At 43.2% G+C, this 21,713-nt stretch overlaps 3 protein-coding genes across 5 annotated transcripts in view; 1 reads left to right on the top strand and 2 right to left on the bottom strand.

The window, feature by feature from the left end:
• TTLL5 (Tubulin tyrosine ligase-like 5) overlaps window positions 1-21,713 on the top strand; it is an 86,283-nt gene that overhangs the window by 21,075 nt on the left and 43,495 nt on the right. For both annotated transcript variants that reach the window (XM_033472113.2, XM_033472115.2), the window contains exon 2: window positions 19,440-19,613. In XM_033472113.2, the coding sequence (XP_033328004.1) occupies window positions 19,447-19,613 (167 nt within the window). In that variant the 5' untranslated portion in view covers window positions 19,440-19,446. The remainder of the gene's footprint in view (window positions 1-19,439; window positions 19,614-21,713) is intronic.
• LOC117221296 (uncharacterized) lies at window positions 2,500-10,069 on the bottom strand. Of its 2 annotated transcripts, XM_033472124.2 has the most exons (3): window positions 9,428-10,069; window positions 8,544-8,709; window positions 2,500-4,636 (listed from the first exon to the last, which is right to left on the bottom strand). In XM_033472124.2, the coding sequence occupies exons 1-3, from the start codon at window positions 9,677-9,679 to the stop codon at window positions 4,230-4,232; spliced, it is 825 nt and encodes a 274-aa protein (XP_033328015.1). In that variant the 5' UTR covers window positions 9,680-10,069; the 3' UTR covers window positions 2,500-4,229. The 2 variants fall into 2 exon arrangements, 1 of the variants encoding a protein (XP_033328015.1); XR_013035322.1 differs by lacking the exons at window positions 8,544-8,709; window positions 9,428-10,069 and adding an exon at window positions 6,550-6,914 and having other exon boundaries at window positions 4,501-4,636.
• On the bottom strand, window positions 14,737-17,043 carry LOC117221426 (jerky protein homolog-like). Its single transcript, XM_033472384.2, has 2 exons — window positions 15,043-17,043; window positions 14,737-14,885 (listed from the first exon to the last, which is right to left on the bottom strand). Exon 1 carries the CDS (start codon window positions 16,560-16,562, stop codon window positions 15,051-15,053), a length of 1,512 nt encoding a protein of 503 aa, XP_033328275.2. The 5' UTR covers window positions 16,563-17,043; the 3' UTR covers window positions 14,737-14,885; window positions 15,043-15,050.

Below are 21,713 nucleotides of genomic sequence, written 5' to 3'. Positions count from 1 at the left end.
GCACGGCCATCGAAAATTACGCGTGAAATATCTATGCGGTGTATGGAAATCGCGCGGGACGTATGCTCGTCCGATAAACCGTGACTATTACCGAGGCCGTCTTATGCAAATGGTCATGGGAAACCGGAAACGGTGCGGCGGGGTCGACGAACCGTGCCGCGCCGCGCTGCGCCGGCATTTCACCGAAACTAGAGTCGGTGCTCTAGGCTGTAGGCTCTAGGCTGTAGGGCTCTAGCTTCCGCCGCCGTGCCGCCGAGCCGCCGAACCGTCGAGCCGTCGAGCCGCCGAACCGCCGAGCCGCCGAACCGCCGAGCCGCCGTGCCGCCGTGCCGCCGAGCCGCCGAGCCGGTCGGCCAATGAGAATCGATCGGCACTGCGTGGACGGGGATCGCGTGTCCCGGCCATCATCGGAGGAAACTTTCGTTTTAATTGGCCGTCGAAAACGGAGTGTAACGGCTCCCATTAATCGACCTCCTTGCGCCGCTAACAATTCACTTAATTGAATAGACCGGTATCAGAGAACAGCACGAGATCTCGCCGCGTGACTTTTTTCGCCGGCCGCGACGCGAACCCGATATCCCAAGCCCGTTCGCGGATCGATCGGAGGAATCGCGGCCGAAAACGCGCGGGACCGTCGATGATTCGCCGGGGTCGGATTTCGTAATAATGAATGTCCGCGTGTCCGGCGAATCGGAAAACAAACAAGTTTTCCGCGTTTTTCGAAGCGAAAGTGGGCCAACATTTTTGGGAATTTTGTCGCGGGTGAATCTGGCGACGCGGAGTTCAACGACCTTTTTTCGGATGCACTGCGGCATGATTCGGCGTTGCATAGAGAATTTTGGTTGCATTCTGCGTTCGGCCGTCTTCGTTCCAGGCAACGCCTTCATTTTCCTTAATTTTCCTTTTATTTTCCTTTATCTCGCTTCATTTCCCTCCATTTTACTGTACTTTATTTCGTTTTATTCCATTTTCCTTCATTTTCTTTCATGTCCCTTTATTTCGCTTCATTTCCCTCCATTTTACTTTACTTTATTTCGTTTTATTCCATTTTCCTTCATTTTTGCTTCATTTCCCTTAATTTTCTTTTATTTCCCTTTATCTCGCTTCATTTCCCTCCATTTTACTTTACTTTATTTCGTTTTATTCCATTTTCCTTCATTTTTGCTTCATTTCCCTTAATTTTATTTCGTTTTATTTCATTTTCCTCCATTCCACCATCGAACGGATCACGCCGCAACAATCTGTTCGCAATACCGAATCCTGCACGAACCAGTTGCAAAAGGTTTCACGATCCTATTTCCTCCGGTTTTTCTGTAATAAATTCCTAAGTGCGATCGGTTGTTCGAGGATTATCGGCGGCAGAGCGTCGTCGGCCGAGAAAGCGGTAGCGTTTGTTGCAAACGGTCCAATTGTATCGATAAAATGGTTATTACTTTCCCCGCGCGAGCCGGGATTGGGTCGCGGCGAGCTTTCACTGTCGCGTGAAGAAACATAATCCGAGCTTTTACGCTCGGAGGGCTCTCTTCTCGCCGCGCCGCGCCGCACCACCCCTCCCCGCGCCTCGCCGCGCGTCCCGCGCAGCGCCACGCCGCACCGCGCCTCCCTGCCCCCTCGCCGCGCTTCCCCGCGTCACGCCACGCCACGCCGGGCGCGCTCCAATTTCCACGGCACGTTTGCACCATAATTGGTCCGAGTTAAACCGGTCGTGTAATTATTAGCGGAACACCTAGCCGGTCCAGAGTGCCTCGGACAGCAGCGCGTGCCTGCTAGATAGTTGCGACGAACCGAAAACTTCTGTAGCGAACAAACATTTCCAAAGGTCTTTTCCTAGCTTCGCGAGTTTTCAACTTTTCTGCCGCAGCTCGCCGTCCGTCGCGTCCGTACGTCGAGTCGCAGAATTTTTGGTCGTTCCGGGTCAAGGATTTCGGTGAAAATCGAGCGTTAACGTGGAGCATGGATAATTAGGGGCAGTTTAAGTCATCGTTTCGCTGGTTTTTCATTTGTTTTAAGAATGTACGAACCATTAATAAATAACCTTAACAATCGAAATAAATAAAATTGAAGAGAAATAAATAAAATTGAAAGGAAGTAAATAAAATTGAAAGGAAGTAAATAAAATTGAAAAGAAATAAATAAAATTGAGGAGAAATAAATAAAATTGAAGGGAAATAAATAAAACTGAAGACAAACAAATAGAGTTGAAAATAAATAAATAGAACTAAAAAAAAAGATAAATAACTGAAAAGAAAAAAAAATAAAATTGAAAAGAAATTGTTGCTTCGTGGATCTGTACCGAGGGAATTGAAAGTTTTGTAGCCAAAAAAAGGCCATGATCGGCACGACGTAGAACGACCCTTAACCCTTTCCGATAGCAAGACATATTTCGCCCTCGTGTCGGCCCCCCGTTTTCGTGCGGATCGATCGCCGGGCCGGGTAGATCATCGCTGAGATTGCTTTTAGCCCAGATCGGCGAGAACATTCGAGCGAAATTGAGTCGTATTTAGAAACACCTGTGCACACGTGTATATTTCTACCAACAGTACAAGAAAAAGAGTACAGTTTCGGGAGGCAACGTGAGAAATGAAACGACACGCGACGAACCTCTTCCAGGATCTATAAATCTATAAATCGGCCGATCGTTTTTCCAAGACCGAGAATCGAACTACTACGCGATAATTACGGCGAAGAAATAATATCGGTGCCATTTTTTAATTCGAATTTTTCAATCCAAAATTGTTTTTCTCGACTATACCATTTCCGTTTTATACGACTTGCTGAATCTTATACAGCAAGTATAAATAAATTATGTTTAACAATTCTTTTTTTTAAATGTAAACAAATTTAATAATGTTGAAATTATATTAAAACGCTACGTAGCAATTTTTTTAATTCTCTGCTCGACTGCGAATGTTTATAATGCGGGGAATAATATTTTAATAATAATAATAATAATAATAGTAATAATAAATAATAATAATAAATAATAATAATAATTTCATTCTCGTTTGAATAACAATATTCAAATTGCAAAAAATACGTACGTGTCGAAATTGCAAAGAAATAAATGTCTTTTAATTATTGCATAAAAGTTATTTTATATTTCGTTGCTGACGCTGTAAATTGTTTATCGATTGTAAGTAATAGAGTGGAGAAGAATATTCAACGTTTATTTAAAAAGCGGGTGGTTCGACCGTTTCCGGTAGAAACGATAGATATGCAGAAAATGACAGCGGGTTTAGTGCGAATCAAATGGTACAGGACATGAAGGCTCGATGTTAACTCGGTTTCATGATTGCGCCCATAACATAGAACATTTCGACTAGCTCAAGCTTCTGCTATCACGCAGGCTCGAATCAAATTTGACAGACCGCATACATGCTGACGAAACTTCGGTAATGGACTTACATGGAACGCTGTTCGATCGATGCCGAATCGCGCCGATTTTTTTTCTACACAGAGATCGCAAAAATGTAAATTAAAAGCGCTATCGAAGCCGTTGAGAGATCAACGAGAAAGGAAAAAGAAAGTGAAGAGAAGAGAAATGACGCATGGTCTATTCGAAAGTAATTATCTCTTTACATAAAATTCAATTATACAAGGTGTCCCGAAAGTGACTCAAAAAAGGTTATCGAGAGCTTCCTGAGGTCATTTCAAGAAACATTTTCCTTTGCGAAAATGCGATCCGAGGCTCCGTTAACGAGTTATCAACGAAAAACGCTGGTCAATGATAGGCTAGCTTGAGTAGGCGCGCGGCGGTCGAGTCAACGAGCGCGCGAAGCCCAGTCCCGCTGATTGGCGCGGCCGCCTCGCGCCAGCCGAGAGTACGTCAACTCATTGGTCAGCGTTTTTCGTTAATAATTCGTCAACGGTGCCTCGGATCGCGTTTACGCAAAGAAAAAAGTTTCTTGAAATGATCTGAGGAACCTCCCGGTAACCTTTTTTAAACAACTTTTAGAACGTCTTATATAATCGAATTTTATACTCGCTTTTTCACTTCCTTCTTTATTGATCTCTCAAGATCAAACGAGAATAGCACTTTAAATCGACATTTTTGTGAACTTTCGATCTGTCCAAAAAAAAGAATCGTCACGATTTTGTCATCGCTTAAACAGCAATTCCTTGTTAGACAAAAAAGTGACTCGTTTAAAGTAAGCTAGCGCCGAAAGAGCAACACGTTATTTAAAAAAAAAAACCGCCGCGATCGCAGGCGATCTCGATCCTCGGGATCCTCAGGAGCTCGGCTCCTCGGCGATGGTGAGCTTCGAGGTGGACCGATCGACGTTGATCAGCACCACGTCGGTGTCCAAGTAGGTGATCAGTGCGGTGCACACCCGTCCCTCCTCCGTCACCACGAAGTAGGAGAACGGCGCCCATTTCTTCACGGCCATGCACATCGTGCAGATCTTCTCGCGGTCCGACTCGCCGATCTGCTGATTATGCTTGATGAACGCGCAGAACTGCAGCCTCGTGACGGCCATGCACGCAGAACGTAGCCGCGGCCCGATGGCACCCAGCACCCGGTAGAACTTCAATCCGCGGAACCGGCAGCCGACTATGTGAATCGTGTGCAGGTTACGGCATCTCTCCAGGATGCAGAGCAGGTTGTACGACCGCAGAAACAGATTCGACGTCTTGCCTGCCGAACGATATATTTGTCATTTATTATTATTATTATTTGTTATTTATTATTATTATTTATATTTATATATATTATTATTTATATTTATTTGTTATTTATTATTATTTATTATTATTTTGTTATCCGGCAAGATATTGGTGCTCGAAGTATCGATCGGTTCGTCTAATTTTATTTTTCAGGGTGTCCCGAAATTATTGTACGCGTTCCTGAGGTCATTTCGAGCAACTTTTTCCTTTACGAAAATGTTCTCCAAGGCACCGTTAACGAGATATTGACGAAAAAACGCTGACCAATCAGAAGCGAGCTCGAGTAGACGCGTGGCGGCCGTGCCAACCGGCGTGCGAAGCCCAGTTCCGCCGATTTGCGCGGCCGCCGCGCACCAGCCGAGCGCGCGAAGCCTAATCCCGCCGATTGGCGCGGCCGCCTCGCGCCAGCTCGCCTCTCATTGGTCAGCGTTTTTCGTTCATAACTCGTTAAATAAGGCGCCTCGAGTCGAAATTTTGTAAAAGAAAAGGTTACTTCAAATCACCTCAGGAACTCCTCATTTTCCGGAAATGCCATAATTTTGGGACATCCTGTATATACTATAACTGTTACATGTTAAAGTTGTTTATTAGTCGTTGTTTATATTAGGAGCCGGTGTAATTGTTCGAGGCGACGATACCAGAGGGTTCGAAAATTCGCACGGTATTGATTCTCTCGCGGCATGTTCTCGCGTATGATTCACGGAACGCGATGCACCGTTTCACCTGGCAACCGTATTTGCCACGGGTTCGGGCTAATTAGCATCGAGATAACGGCGCCGGTGCTGCATTAGCTGCACTCTGCCCCCGGCAATAGGCGTGCGGTGCCTTCGGCTGCATTCGGCGCGGCGGTGCATTCTTCGAGAAAGGCGAGGGATATCGGCCCCATCGGTCATGCACGCGACACATTCTTCGCCCCTGTTTTCCCACCGGCCTAATAAATCTATCCGGTTGGCTGGGGGGTCTGTTAGAGAGAACCGTGTCGCGACGCGGCGCGTCGCACGGTGGTCTGGCGAACCGGCGATCCGTGGCCAAAATTATTTCGGCGTTGCTTTCAAGATTCGAGGTTATGGTATAACAGGTCGTTGAATTCGTCTGGACGCCGGCTACAATGTTACCGAGTCAAAAATGTGTGTCAACATTTAGAATGATCGGGGTGACCGGCATTTTTTTGCAAAAAAAGCTTAATTCTGCCAGGTTTGATAGTCTAATTTGTAGAGAAGCGAATACTGACTAACTTTCGTTCGAAACATTTTTCTATGAGATCGTCGGAAATTTCGGAAAAATCGTGTTTTGTCCACGAATTGGACGCGAGCGTCGTGCGCGCTCGCCGCTTCACTGCTGGCACAGGCGTCGAAAAACAGATCTCGAGCCTCAGTTAGGTCCTTTAAATTGTCATTATTAATGTCATTGATCGTAACGTTACATCTTATTAGCAGACCGCGGATCTTTAATAATTGTTTGAAACAAGAATTGATTAGCGTTTAATAATTCGACTATATAATTTATAGTATATAATTTAATAATATTATATATTATATATATATTATTTAATAATATTATTTTTAATAATATCATATATTATATATATATTATTTAATAATATCATATATTATATACATAATATATAATTTATAGTATATAATTTAATAATATTTGACTTCGTTTAATAATTTCAATCGATCGAGAAACTAATTGAACAATAGTCTGAAAATTATTCTATAATTTTTCTCACCAATTTGTCCAATAAATATGCACAGAGATTCGCAGTCTAATTATCGCAGAGCCATCCGAATAAACAAATTATGTTCGATTTTAAATCTTTGAGAGGTTATGGACTCATTAGAGAAACGCAATCGTTCGAAATACGAGAGTTGTGAAATTGACCTTTTTTTGGTTATGTATTGCTGCCCCGGCAGACCCCTGTAGGGGACGGTTTGTCAAACTAACTGTCGGCCGAGCGGCGACAAATTCGCGAGCAACACGTTCGTGAACGCAGGGAAACCATCCGTCGCATTTGCATGTCTGCGCAATGACTAACGAAGTCCTGCCGCGAGAGAACACCGCCTGCGTTTGCATACATCTCCATACAATCCGGCAAGAGCATCGCTGTCCGCAGAAAGTTCCTCTGATTTTCCGAACGACGCTAGTTTGTCCCACGAGAACGTTGCTCGTTGTTCTCGAAAATCGGGGACGTCTCGCGTCGATTCGGAAGATAGATTCGTTGCAGCCGCGATTCTTAACCTCTTCGGTACGACGCGCCACTGGCTTTCGCGGATGTCAGCTTATTTATGACGCGCCACTAAAGTGGCTCGCTCTACTGACTCATTCGCGCGTCGTTCGAACTGAACGATCGTTTTCATTCGAGCCGTTTATTTTGAAAGTGGCATAAGTCACTTTGTTTTTAAGTCGATATATTTAAGGGTTTGCGTTTTAACACGTTTAAAAACATGGATGCTAACTTTCGAGAAGATTTACTTGTATTTGTTATCTCAGGATACTGATATTTTTCTCAGTATAAATAATTTCGTATAAACATTAAAGAATCACCACTTTTCATTATGGTAAAGTGACTTGTGCCACTTTCAAAATAAACGGCTCATTTGTCTCGCTTCACACCCCCTTTTGCCCTCACAGCGTTAATAATATACAGACAGAATATACAGGGTGTACCAGAAATGTCTCGCAATCCGGAAACGGCGAGTTCCTCGGATCATTTGAAGCAACTTATTCCTTTACGAAAATTTTCTCCGAGGCACCGTTAATGAGTTATCAACGAAAGAACAGTGCGCCAATAAGAATCGATTACGGCTGACGCGAGGCGGCCCGGCCAACCAGCGCGCGAAGCCCAGTAGCGCTGATTGGCTCGGTCGCCTCGCGCCAGCCGAGCTCGCCTCTCATTGGTCACTGCTTTTTCATTGATAACTCGTTAACGGTGCCTCGGAGAACATTTTTGTAAAGGAAAAAGTTGCTTCGAATGACCCGAGGAACCCGCCACTTTCGGATTGCGAGACATTTTTGGGACACCCTGTATAGTCTTCGTTTTTGATACGCCAGTCGAACAGTCTGAAAGCGCGGTCCGCGTTCCGCGACAAAAGCCGGGACCTGGAGTCCCTGATGCACCATTAGGGAACGCTAACTACAGCTGCGCTCTTTTTCTCGTTTGACACGTAGCCAAACCCCACAGTCCCGCAACCCCTCCCAACCCCCTCGCTGCTCTGTTATTCTATTTTCCGTCGGGATCAGTCTCTTTCATCATTTCTGCCGTTCCTGCGCGACTACGGGCACTGCGAATCCCGAACAGACCTAGAGAGAAGAGAGAGAGAGAGAGAGAGAGAAGAATTCCGCCGAGTTTTTTGAACCCGAGCCAAAGGGCCATCTCTCTCTCTTTTCATTTCGTTCCATCTACAGAGTGTCCCAAAGGGAAGCGAGGGATTCCTGAGGTTATTTGAAGCAACTTTGTCCTCAGCGAAAATTCAATCCGCGGCTTCGTTTACGAGTTATTAACGAAAAACGCTGACCAATGAGAGGCATGCTCGAGTGAGCGCGCGAAGCCCAGTACCGCTGATTGGCGCGGCCGCCGCGCGCTGCCGAGCTCGCGAAGCCCAGTTTCGCTGATTGGCGCGACTGCCGTGCGCCGGCACGCCTCTCATTAGTCGCTGTCTATCGTTAGTAACTCGCGATTGAAGCCGCGGATCGCATTCGCGCAAAGGAAAAAGTTACTTCGACTGGCCTCGGGAATCTCGAAGCAACCTTGACATAATCTCGCTTCCCTATTTCAAGTAACTTGGTGGACACCCTGTACATCTTTTTCGTTCGATTTTGCCGATACCACTCCATGGCGTACGAAGATTTAATTAGAGGAGCAGAGGACGGGAAACCTGTGCAATTAGTGACGTTCAGCTCCTCCAGGTTCCTGTTCGTCACCGAGAGCTGCCGCAGGATATCGTCGCACTCCGGTCGCATGGTTATGCTGAACTTCCTTAGATACGGCATCCGTCTCAGCTCCGTCAGCACTTTTTTCGTCGGCTGTTTCTCCCTCGTCACCTGGCCCGCCCGACGAAACAATGCCACCATTAGCTTTTCCATTCGAGTGCAATTTCGGCGATCGACGTGCCGCCCTCTCTTAACCTTCGCGAGCAACTTATAAGTCTACTACATGTGACAAAACAAAAAAAGAAAACGTTGTACGGCAGTGTTTGAAACTAAACCGTGCAAATTCGCGCTAGGATTTAAATTCAGTCGATTGACGACCGATTGAGGAAATCTTCCACGTCTAATTAAAAATTGCTGCTTAATTTTATTAAGATTTGCAAGAGGTACGAACGAAGAATTAATTGAGGAAGTAATTGATGCCATATATAAGCTTGCCTCGTAATTGTTTTATTATTATATTTATTCGAATTATTATATCATTATATTATTATAATAATATAATATTGTATTATATATATTATATATATTATTATATTATTATATTTAATCGAATGAAATACTTTCTTTAATTTTATGAAATTTTTGCGATTTCTGGCGCGGTCGTAGAAGTGTTAATTAATAAATATTGATATTTGAAAACATTGAAAGACTTGGAAAGTAGCCGAGAACGTTACTCTACTAATTACAGCCTCGAATAACGTCGTTAAAGAAAGAAAGAAAATTATGCATGGCTTGTCCGTCTCGCAATCGACGTAGAAATTGTTTATTTCGCGTAAAGATCCGCGCAGTCTAGCGATAATGATAAGACAAAGTGAATTTACGAACCGACCTCGTAAATTCGCCATAGCGACGGGTCGCCGGCGATCCGCATGAAAAAGACGGAGACGCATTTGACGGCCCGCAGATCGTTGTTGTTGAGATAGGAGAGGATCTCCAGGATGATCTCGACCGGCAAGCTTCCGATCCCAGGGGACGGCGACTGCGGCGGCGGCAGGGACGGCGGCGCCGACGGCGCGTCACACTTGTTACCGAATCTGGCATGCTTCCTAATGGGCTCTCGAGTAATCGCAAGCTCGTCCATCCTCGTCGCGTTTCCATTTCCGGCATCGGCACGTGCGGCGCGGCGTTTCGCAGCGTGTTGCGCCGTCTTCTCTCTCACATCGTCGACCGATAACCAATATATTTCTGTTTACCTCGCTCTCTCTCTTTCTCTCTCTCACTCACTCTCTTTGTCCCTTGACGTTTTCAAGGTTTTAGGGTTACCACGTTCAACCGACGGGACTGGGAATTTTGACACGTTGCCCGAGTACGTTCGCCCGCGACTTTTGTTTTCACCGGTCGAACGATATCGTCGAACCCGTTCGTATCTCGCCCTTCTCCCTTCCCCCCCTCAGAATCCATGGCGCAGCCAGGATCGCCACGGATTTTCGAAACTAGTTCCGAAGGATCCGAACGCCCTCTCTGAGCGAGAAGGGACGATCGGGGCCTGCAGCGCTCTCCGAAGGAATCCCGCGGAAGTCGTTAATTGCGCAACGATCGTTGCTCCCGGTGTTCGAGACAATTACGATCGCGAATTAGGCTAGGAGCAAATAGAAATACAGTGCTCCGTGAAAGTGTTTTTTTCTTCTTTTTTTTATTTATTGAATACTATGTACAACAATATGCACGGAAATATGTGCGACAAATTGTGTTACAAGTAAACGTGAAAATTGGCAATAAGTTGTTCCTACACTTGACATAACCTTTTAAAACGGAATTGCTTTTTTCTAGTAATTACTTTTCGCGCGATTACTTTTCGTTGTCTACTTTCTAAACTGAACCGAACGACTTGAATTTTGCTCAGATGAGAGAAGGATCGGTCCATTAAGTGACAAGTAATATATAATAATAATAATAATAATAATAATAATATATATATAATAAGTAATACATATAATAATCTATATTATATGTATTATATTATATATATTATATGTATTACTATATATATTATATTATATTATATAATAATCTAAAATTATGCCGTTGCTTGCAACGACAACGAAGAAATAAACTCTCGTTTTTTCTAACCTCTTTATAGCATGCATGCAAGCGCAAGGAAGTTAATTTGCCCGACAAACGCGTTATATCCTCGAGCAGGCAATTCGGCCTAAAGAGCAGCTATAAGGCAATGAGAAAAATGGCGCGTCGAATCGCAACGCGATTAACGCGATGCAAAACAGAACCGCCTTCTGCGCCGTCTCTGCGTGCGCCAGCCGCGAATGTATTCGGTGTTCCTGGCCTCGTTGAAATGCACCGTTAAACTGGCCCCCGATCATCGGTCTCGAGATCTTTGTGTTAATTAATTCCGCGCCCGCGAGACCCATCATTTTTCCGCAAGCTGTGCAATTTTTCCGCGACCCCTGCAATTTTCCTGCGAGCCCCGCCTTTTTTTTTCTCGTCTTCTTCCAGACCCCACATTTTTCCAAAGGACTCTGCAACTTATTTGCAAGCTGTGCAATTTTTCCCCGGAAAGGGAAAATGAGTGCAATTTGTGCACGTTGTTCCGCAACCGTTTCGCAGACCCGACGATTTATTGCGAGTAAAAGAACAGTTAGCGGGACTATAATTTAAATTAATAAATTTGATAAACTAAACAAATTTATTATTTGACAAAATAAAGCCACTATTGTTTTCCGTTCGTGTAAAATTGTCAGCTTAAAAGCATAGTTCGAAAGCATTATAAATAAAAAATAAAACCTAATTTTATGTCCAGTTGTTGGACAAAGTTGTAACGGAAAGAATAAGCTTTATTCTCAAGCCTATAGATCGATTAAATTTTTAGGTTATCCCGCTCGCCAATATAAAACAACACAGTATCGAGAAAAACGCGTTCGAAGTTTCCGGCAAGGTTATGTCAAGTTGTACTCATAGTTTAAGATTCGACGTAAAAATTTAGTTCGCTATTGCAGGGCGATAGAGTAAACAATTACGTCTGCAACAGATTTACTCAATTTAAGAAATTTATTCAATTTACGCGATAAAAAAGAGAAAATCGATCTTCTCTTCGCCCCCTTAAGAAATACCATTTAAATATGCTAAAGTTGCGTTCAACGGCGAAAACGGCTGAAGGCTGGTAACAGGGCACGGTAATTGGCCCTATAACATCGTGTACTTTCCGTTTTGGTATGGATCCCTGGGAGCGACCGATTCGACGCGTGATTCATCTTGCGGTCCCGATTGGATCGCGGCCGACCCCCGCAGCATTTCTTCGCGAGCCTCCCCTCGTTTATGGGAACCATGCCGATCACGGAAATCACGATAGTGAGTCACCGCGGTGTGTTGGCCATTCGTAAGCACACTCGGCATTTCCCGTTAACGTCAAAGCCACGGTGCCGACACGAAACAGACATCGAATTCTGCTTTTTTCGGCCAGCACTCACTGCCACCGCCGTCGAGCCGCCGCCGGCGTAACGCTGCGCACGTGCGTACGTGTGCGTGCCTCTAATTGGCACGTGTCGCGCATGCGCGATACAGCGGTCCGCGAATCGGAAACGCGGTGGATGCCGGCGCGGTTGAATAATCGACGAGGCACCGTTCCTAAAACGGGCTGCCCTCGCGTATGATGTATTCGACGACGGATCAATCGGCATCGATCGAACCGTGCCGTTCTAATATTTGCCGGGTCAGCGTGGGCGGCGTGCAGCACGCTGCTGAGCGGCACTTCGCGTCTTCTGCCCGAGCAAGATGCGTTCAATCATTCAGATCGCATTCGAGCAGAAGAAGCGCGCGCGTGGTCGGTGCCGGACCGACGATGCTAATTTCAGAAGAGCGAATGGCGAGTATGACGAATGTTCTTACGATTTCTTTTTAGTCCACAACGATCGCTTTAATTATAGACGCCGCGGGACCGATACGAAGACCGTCGCCGTTGCACCTTATGCTAATTTTTCTGGACCTGAAAATTCATTTGTACGCTAATTTCCATTATATTTTCCCAATTTGTTTCAGCCACTAAAATAATCACACTAAATATCCTGTACCTTGTAAAAAATCCCTCGAACCTCTCCAAATATCCTGTGCCTTCAAAAAAATTCCTCAAATTTCTCCAAATATCCTGTACCTTGTAAAAAATCCCTCGAACCTTCCCAAATATCCTGTGCCTTATAAAAAATCCCTCGAACCTCCCTAAATATCCTGTACCTTCAAAAAAATTCCTCAAATTTCTCCAAATATCCTGTGCCTTCAAAAAAATTCCTCAAATTTCTCCAAATATCCTGTACCTTGTAAAAAATCCCTCGAACCTTCCCAAATATCCTGTGCCTTATAAAAAATCCCTCGAACCTCCCTAAATATCCTGTACCTTCAAAAAAATTCCTCAAATTTCTCCAAATATCCTGTGCCTTCAAAAAAATTCCTCAAATTTCTCCAAATATCCTGTACATTGTAAAAAATCCCTCGAACCTTCCCAAATATCCTGTGCCTTATAAAAAATCCCTCGAACCTCCCTAAATATCCTGTACCTTCAAAAAAATTCCTCAAATTTCTCCAAATATCCTGTGCCTTATAAAAAATCCCTCGAACCTTCCCAAAATCCTGTACCTTCAAAAAAATTCCTCGAATTTCTCCAAATATCCTGTGCCTTATAAAAAATCCCTCGAACCTCCCCAAATATCCTGTACCTCCTAAAATATCCCTTGAACCTTTCCGAAGTCCTTCAAAGTTCTCCGAAGTCGTCCAAATGGTATCCGCGACCTTATAAACGCCCTTAATACGTCGCTAACGTCACGTAGAATTTTCGGAGCAACCTTGAAACTACCAAAGGTTCCGGAAACCCTTCGGGGAGTCTCCGAGCCCTTCGAGCGGCTCGATACCGGAAAATCTATCGAATGCATCGCAGATTCGAATCCGTTCGTGACCGAAAGTTTCGATGTTAGTTTCGCGGCGCTTTTGATTTTCCTTTGCGGCGCGCGCACACACCTTGATCCGATTACCCACATAAACTTCGCAACACCGGTGGGAGTCAAGGTGGATCTACACAGCTCGGTTATACATATCCACTTTCCATTAACATTCCAGCAACGTAGGAACAAATCGCGCGCGCTCGCGACCGTGCTGCGCGGAAAATCGATGGCGGTCTATAATTACGAGGCTGCGAATCTCTCTAGGCGAAAGAAAATGTTTTCTGCATCGGTTCGCTAATAATTCATCCAAACGACTCGGGGAATTTTCTTTGATGTTTCACTGTCAATGCGCACACGATCGACTCGCGGTTAGCCGTTTAGATTTAACCTTTCGCGCTTCTTAACTTATGCTTCGGTCAAGTGTTGCAATTTATTCCTTATAGCGAAATGTTTATGCAAACTGGAGAACGCGGCACGTGTTCAATTGTACTCGCGTATTCAATGTAATAGTAATATAATGTAATGTAAATGTAACGTAAATGTAATGTAGTTGTAATCTAATTGTAATCTAATTGCAATGTAATGTAATTGTAATGTAATGTAAATGTAATGTAATTGTAATCTAATTGCAATGTAATGTAATTGTAATGTAATGTAAATGTAATGTAATTGTAATGTAATGTAAATGTAATGTAATTGGAATATAATGTAAATATAATGTAATTGTAATCTAATTGCAATGTAATGTAATTGTAATCTAATTGCAATGTAATGTAATTGTAATCTAATTGCAATGTAATATAATTGTGATTAATTGTAATGTAATGTAATGTAATGTAATTTAATGTAATTGTAATGTAATGTAATTGCAATGTAATGTAATTATAATATAATATAATATAATATGAAGTAATTAACCGTATGCAGTAATTTCTCCCCAAATGTCAAAAATCTGCTATGCCATGAACAGCGCAGTGTTACTGTAACGGCCCTATGATTCGTCGATTTTCCCTCTACACCGAAACGAAGGTTCGACGGAGCCTGTGAACACGTATACTGCGGCACTTGCCATCGGCTCTCCTTCGATTCGAAATCCTGGATAACAACTCATAATGCAATAACAGAACCTTTTCTAATTTCAACATTTTTAGAACAGAATTTCTTTTAACATATTGCTAGATAATTTTACTGATTAAAATTAGACCAACCATGATATAGACAGTTCTGATTGCATTAAAATCAAACACGATACGTGTAATTTTGATTACATTTATTTACAATTATAAATATAATTATACAAGTAATATGCGTTATTGTATGCATTAATTAATAACTGTACATTGTTCTGTTCAGCCTCGGAATTGTTCGTTTTCGTGATCCACGTTGTCCGGTTCCCTCTATTTCCTAATAACAAATATTGCAGAAAAAGAAAATTAGCTTGTAAATAATTAATATTATTAATAATTAATATAATATAATATAATAATTATAATATATTATATATTATTATATATAATATATAATTAATATATAATTGGCTGGAAATTTTGATCACACGTACCTGCTTATTTAACTGTCCGTGCCCAAGAAAAACATTTTTAGTCCTTGCACCATGCATTGCATACTAGCCGGTGCTTGCATACTGTAAAATGTCAATCTCTCAAAAATCACCCGTAACTCGTTCTTAGATAGCTCGTCCATGCTCCCGTCGTTAATTATTCGTTGCGCTCCTGCTCGATGTTCCGTCGTTTCTACTTCAACCCTAACCTTGTCGCTCTTTCTTTCCGCTTGCTCGCAGTACCTTAAAAATTGCAAAACCCGCGCCGGGGTGCACTGTTCTCCCGCGATTCTGCTCATCATTCCCTGCCAATCAGGTTCGAGCTCTCTCGTCTCGCACCGAACGCAACTGCCATCAGGATTAATCATTTTATTCGCTGCCTTTGTAATCTCTTCTTCCGTGATCTCCGACCAGGATTCCGCCAAGATATCGATGCAATGTTTAATTCGATAGTTGTCGTAAAAATCCTTGATCGTACTGTCGTAGTTCAGGATACGATTCACGAGCTTCCGACGAAAAACCCGCTTCGTTTTCTCCATGATGCATTGCAGCGGCGTCTGCTGCAGAGTCGACGTCGCATTATTCGGTAAATACATGATCATAAAATCGTTGTGTTCCCCCGTCGAGACTCGATAGGCTTCGCAATTATTCACCAACAAGATCACTTTTCCCGCGGTTCGATTCTCCTGCTGGCGTTGCCTCACGGCCGTTTTGAAATGATTCTCGAACCAATCTAGAAACACAGTTCTGTCCATTTCTAAATTCTCCTGCGTTTTCAAGATCGCCGGTATCGACGCCAAGTGTCTCAAGGCTCTGGGATTGTTGTATTTGTAAATCACGACAGGCATGAGCTTGTGCGTTCCGAACGCATTGGCGCACAGGCCGATCCTGATTCTGCTCTTTATCGGTTTCGCGTCGACCAGATTGTTCCCCTTCTTACCGGCCGCGGTCCTCGTCGGAGGGGCCTTCCACACGAGCCCGCTCACCTCCATGTTGTAAACATTCTCCGGACCGACGTTCTCTTTTTCCATTGTTTTTCGGAAATTAGCCAGAAAAGCAGCGTCAGCATCGATCGAATCGTCGTCCGCGGTCTCCTCCTGGTACATGTTCGACAAACGTATGTCGTGACGTCTCTTGAACTTTGTCAACCAGCCACGGCTGGCTTTGAATCCCGAGCACGACGGGAAGTTCTGCTTCAACTCCGTTGCCTTCTCGATTATGAGAGCGTCGGTGACGCGGTAGCGAAGCGCCCTCTTCTCCGCGAGCCACGACACTAATTCTCTATCGATGTCCTCGTAATGTATCTTCGTTATTTTCCGTCGCTTCAGCACCCGCTGGTTCTTAACTATCGCCATAATTTGCTCGCTATTCCGTATAATCCGTTGGATCGTTCTGGTCCCGACGCCATATTTCTTCCCGACCTGTTGCGGCGTCATGCCTGCCACAAAGATATCCTTCAACACTTCCAGACGTTGCTGCATGCTCAACAACTTGTACTTTTTTACGCGTACGTTCGGTGTCATGATGTTAATAAGAGAGATACTTGTACGCGATGTAGCGTGTAAAATATAAATAAATAAATATAATAGACGATTCGAAGGAACGATTGCTGATAACGATATTAACGATATTATAATTTACACTAGTAAATATACGTATCACTGATTATTATTAATATCACTGGTAATAATACTGGACACGGAAAATTAGGTAAAAAAAGATAGGTTAAGCAAGGAAATCTTTACGAGATACTGGGAAGTTCTTCACCCGAAGGATGCTCTGCAGCGACTGACTCCCGAACCCCGAAAAGAAAACTCAGGCCCCCCCGTATAGTGCTTTCTCCCCGATTGTCGCCGAATTGGAAATGTAAGCAGTCGGTCCCAAGAATCGACTAATTGCGATAAGCGGCTTCGCCTTCATAGTTACGGTACACGGTCGGCGACCGTAATAACCATAAAACTGTCCGCTTGCAGATGCCAAGGGTTCGACAGAGAGAAAACGTCCTTCACGTTTGCAAGACCCGGAAATTCCTTTGTCTCTTTATTTTTTATTACTGCCACATTTACTGCAGGCCTAGTCGCAGAGAAAGTCGCCGGCCGCGTACCGCTACCCGGCCGAACGGCCAGCGCGCCCCTACAGCGAGGGTTCGACGATGGCTGCCTCCCCCGCCAAACTAAACGGGGGAAGAGAAGACAGCGAGTCTCCCAAAAAGGCGTCTCCCAAAAGAAACTGCGAACTTCTTCTCGTCTAAACATTTCGCCGAGCTTCTTCACGTTTAACTATTCCACCGAGCTTCATGTAACTATCTGCACCGCGCGTCATTTATATACATCTCCGAATAAAGTCCAGTGCAATTTCACTCTGTGTCCTTCCGTTGTATCCCGAACAAACAGCGCGTTACGTACATTAATATTATATAAATTATAATATTATATATATTAAGCAATAGCAACTTTTTCCTTTACAAAAATGTTCTCCGAGGTACCGTTAACGAGTTATCAACGAAAAACAGTGCGCCAATGAGAGGCGAGCTTGGCTGGCGCGAGGCGGCGCGGCTAACGCGAGGCAGCCGAGCCAATGAGCGGAACCGGGCTTCGCGCGCCGGTTGGCCGGGCCGCCTCGCGTCAGCCGTACTCGATTCTTATTGGCGCACTGTTTGTTCGTTAATAACTCGTTAACGGTGCCTCGGAGAACATTTTTGTAAAGGAAGAAGCTGCTTCAAATGATCCGAGGAACCCGCCATTTCCGGATTGCGTGCCATTTTTGGGACACCCTGTATATTATTAAAATTAACAGTATGTATTATCGTTAATAATACATGTATGATTTATTATTTATATCAATGTTGTAGTGACGATATCATTTGAAGGTTATTTCGACCTTGACATAACCCTGTATATTTTCTTGAATGGGACAACACAGAGTTCCGCTGATCCTAAGAACGTAACCTCGAAAAAAACGGAACGTTTCTTTTTCGAGAATTCTCCTTAAACAACGACGGATACGATTCTCTGTGCTGTCGTGGATGAAACTCCGCCGAGCTGGCAAACAGAGAGCAGCTGAATTCGAGCTAGGCGAAGTCCAAGGAGAAGCCGAGAGGAGAGACCGGTTCGAAATGTCGCGCGGCCTAACGATGTTGCACACCGTGAAACTATCGATCATATGGCGCCGGTTCGATCCGCACACACACCGCCCACGCACATCGATCCTACCGCACGTTTGAAACGTTAGCGCGGCGGCCTCTTAGTGCATATCCGTTCGTTCGCGCGTTCCGTTAAAAGTTTGCACGGTCGTTTTTCGCTCGACGACAAACTATCGACGTTTCTGTCGAAACCGGCCGCCATTCCCGGTTTCGCGCGGGATGAACAACTCGAGGGAAATCGCGAGAGCGCTAATGCTCGGGTTCGTTATCTTCCCGCTCGTCGCCAGCCGCGCTGACGTTATCCGTCCTTGTCACCGGCTTCTTCAACCAATTCGTTCGCCCGGCTTCGGTCCAATTCGTCCGTCGGATTCGTGCCGATTTGTTCACCGGCCAAATTCGTGTCTTCGGAAATTAATTCTGTTCGATTCGCGTGAAAGTGAAACGTTTCTCTGCGCAAACCTTGGAGTATAACCTATACTATATATATAATATATATGGAGTATAACCTATACTTCAACCTAAAGAATAGGAGATGTTCGCAGAATTTATTTAATTGTGAGATGGAAAGATCATCGAAGGTGACAGACTTTTTTCTAAAGTGTTTGAGACAAACAGTTCGGCACGAATGCGAATGCACAACCGAAAATACGGTGATAAATATTGCGATGTTTCATGCAAGATATCATTGCGATAGTTGTAAATAAAAATTACGTGACAATAGTATGTGACAAGTGTAATACTATTATATGTATATAAGGACTAATAAACAACTTTAACATATAACAATTATAAGTATTAATATATAATACAAAGGTGTCCTAAAATTATGGTATTTCCGGAAAATGAGGAGTTCCTGAGGTGATTTGAAGTAACTTTTTCCTTTACAAAAATTTGATGCGAGTCGCCGTTAACGAGATATGAACGAAAAAAGGCTGACCAATGAGCGGCGAGCTCGAGTAGGCGCGCAGCGGCTGAGCCAACGAGCGCGCGAAACCCAGTTCCGCTGATTGGCGCGGAACGCCTCGCGCCAACCGAGCTCGCCTCTCATTGGCAATGTTTTTCGTTGATAACTCGTTAACGATGCCTCGGAGAACATTTTTGTAAAGGAAAAAGTTGCTTCGAATAACCTCGGTAATCTCTAATTTTCCGGAAGTACCAGTTCGAGTAGTCCTGCTGTAAGATGCTCGGGGAAAATTCGCGATTCTGTGATTATTACGCGATGCTACATATTCTGATTGGTTTCGTTGACTTGTTCCAGATAAATTATGCTCTCCCAGATGAAAACCATCACCGTCGGAAAATTGGAAGGGAAGCGACCGAAGGAACTGATGTCGTCCTCCAGTCTCTCCGGGATGTCGCAACTGTCGAACAGCAGCGAGGAGACACTGGAGCCCCTTGTACATAAGCCGCACAAATCAGAAACATCGGAGAGGTATGGCGTTACCGGTCCACGCTTAATTAGACGATTTTCGTGCTAGGACTCTCGACGGTTGTTACTTCGAAATCGCCTGCTTTTCAACTGTATTCAGATTTCTATTGGTTTATTATTTATTATATTATTTTTATTTTATTTTAGTTTATTATTATTATTTATTATATTATTTTTATTGGTTATTCTTTTTATTTTCACGTTGACCTTTCACGGTTCGAAGATCGCACGCTGCATATTACTGGATAGGTTAGGAACTCGATAGCTGAACGTTCAGCCGAATTATTTCAACTTTGACCTCTCGACAGACGGTAATGGTGCAAGGAAATATATCGGAGACGTTAAAATTTTAATTTCTAGTAATTTCAGACTACATTTTCATTTTTGCTTCTTGAGGTTTAATAGTGGCAAACTAAAAAATAATGAAGATATTAAAAATTCAATTTCTAGTGACTTTAGTCTCTCTGATTATTTTCACTCTGACTTATCGAGATTTAAATGTGGCAGGGTAAAATATACCGGAGACATTAACATTTCAATTCCTAATAATTTCAGACTACATTTTCATCTTGGCTTCTTGAGATTCAATAGTTAAACTAAAAAATCACGAAGATATTAGAAATTCATTTTCCAGTGATTTTAGTCTCTCTATTTTCACACCGACTTCTCAGAGTTCAAAAATTACCTTGACATAACCTGCAAGATGAGAGATCAACGTATTCTAAAAGCTCCATTCACATCGAAGAACGAAAATACATCGACGAGGGTGAAAAGTTAATCGTTTATTAATAAATGCAACTTTTACTTTCACCGTGTGTAAAAATAAGGATAAAAGTTTGTTCGGCTGAAATATTTAGTACTCCATAGAATTTTCTCCACGTTGACCGCGGTAAACGTTTTACGAACTACTTGTATTGATTCTCGGCAAACGTTTTCTTGAAACTTGGTAATCGGCAATGTCAGCAAACACGGCTTACAATGACCTTACTAAGCGCACACAACTTATGTAAACAGATTCGATAAATATCGTCAATCTGTTGCTAAATATCGCCAATTGTACGACGCATTGCATACTGTTCAATTATTCCTTGATCGCCCTCTTAACTATCCCCATGGAATTATGTAACATTCCAGTCGAATGAATATTCTTTTCTGTTATTTTTTTTTTACTCGCCGTTAAATACGCTGACACCGTTTCTCGAACAAATCTGGAACAGACTGTTTTGCATGCAAGCGCAGATTTTAATGCAAATTTCACTGCGCAACCATAACTCTTTTCTTGTCACAATAGAATGTCAAAACTAATTTACTGTGCACTGAAGATAACATATATATATAATAATAATAATTATATATATATATATTATTATATATATAATAATAATAATAAAATATATAATAAAATATATATATATTTTTTTTAAATATAGAATTGCACAAATATTTCCATGTTACTCCCACCTGGAAAAATTAGATCTAAAAAGATGATTCGAATAACAGATAAGCTGCGTACCCGAACTAATTGAGAGAAATCAGCGAATCGTAAATAATCTTCGAAAGTCAACACCGCGCTGCAGATGTTTACAATAATTGCCCAAATTCTCTGGACTCGAATAAAAATTAATCGCTCCGCCGTGAAATTCCAAAAAAGCTAAAAATAAAGCTCGGTAGCCATACTATTTATTTTAATATGACTCAGCCAGCCGGGACCGCGATAATTGCATTCTATCCGCAACAGAGTTGTGACTCAACTCGCCGTAACTAATTCCCGAGTTTCACTTTGTCTATTCCACCGGCTCGCTTTTTATCCCGATCGCCCTAAATAAGAATCGCGGAGAAGTGAAATTAAATTTCGCGCCATTTTAAAAGCACCGTAAATAATAATTGTACGCGTATATTTTTGATTTTTTACTTTTCAATTTCTATATATTCCGCTGAAACGGCTCTATAACGTTATCGTAATACACGTCGATGTGTCGAGAATTAAATTTTCTTTAATCGCTTCGAAAATTACCGCCACTATTTAGGGATTTCTGCTTTACCGACGCCGGGTACTCGCGCGATGGCGCTACGATACGGAACGAGATCATCTAGGTGTCTCTG

This window comes from Megalopta genalis, unplaced genomic scaffold (genome assembly GCF_051020955.1).
Source record: "Megalopta genalis isolate 19385.01 unplaced genomic scaffold, iyMegGena1_principal scaffold0037, whole genome shotgun sequence".
Taxonomy (NCBI): domain Eukaryota; kingdom Metazoa; phylum Arthropoda; class Insecta; order Hymenoptera; family Halictidae; genus Megalopta; species Megalopta genalis.
This window is presented reverse-complemented; position numbering and strand designations above follow the sequence as displayed.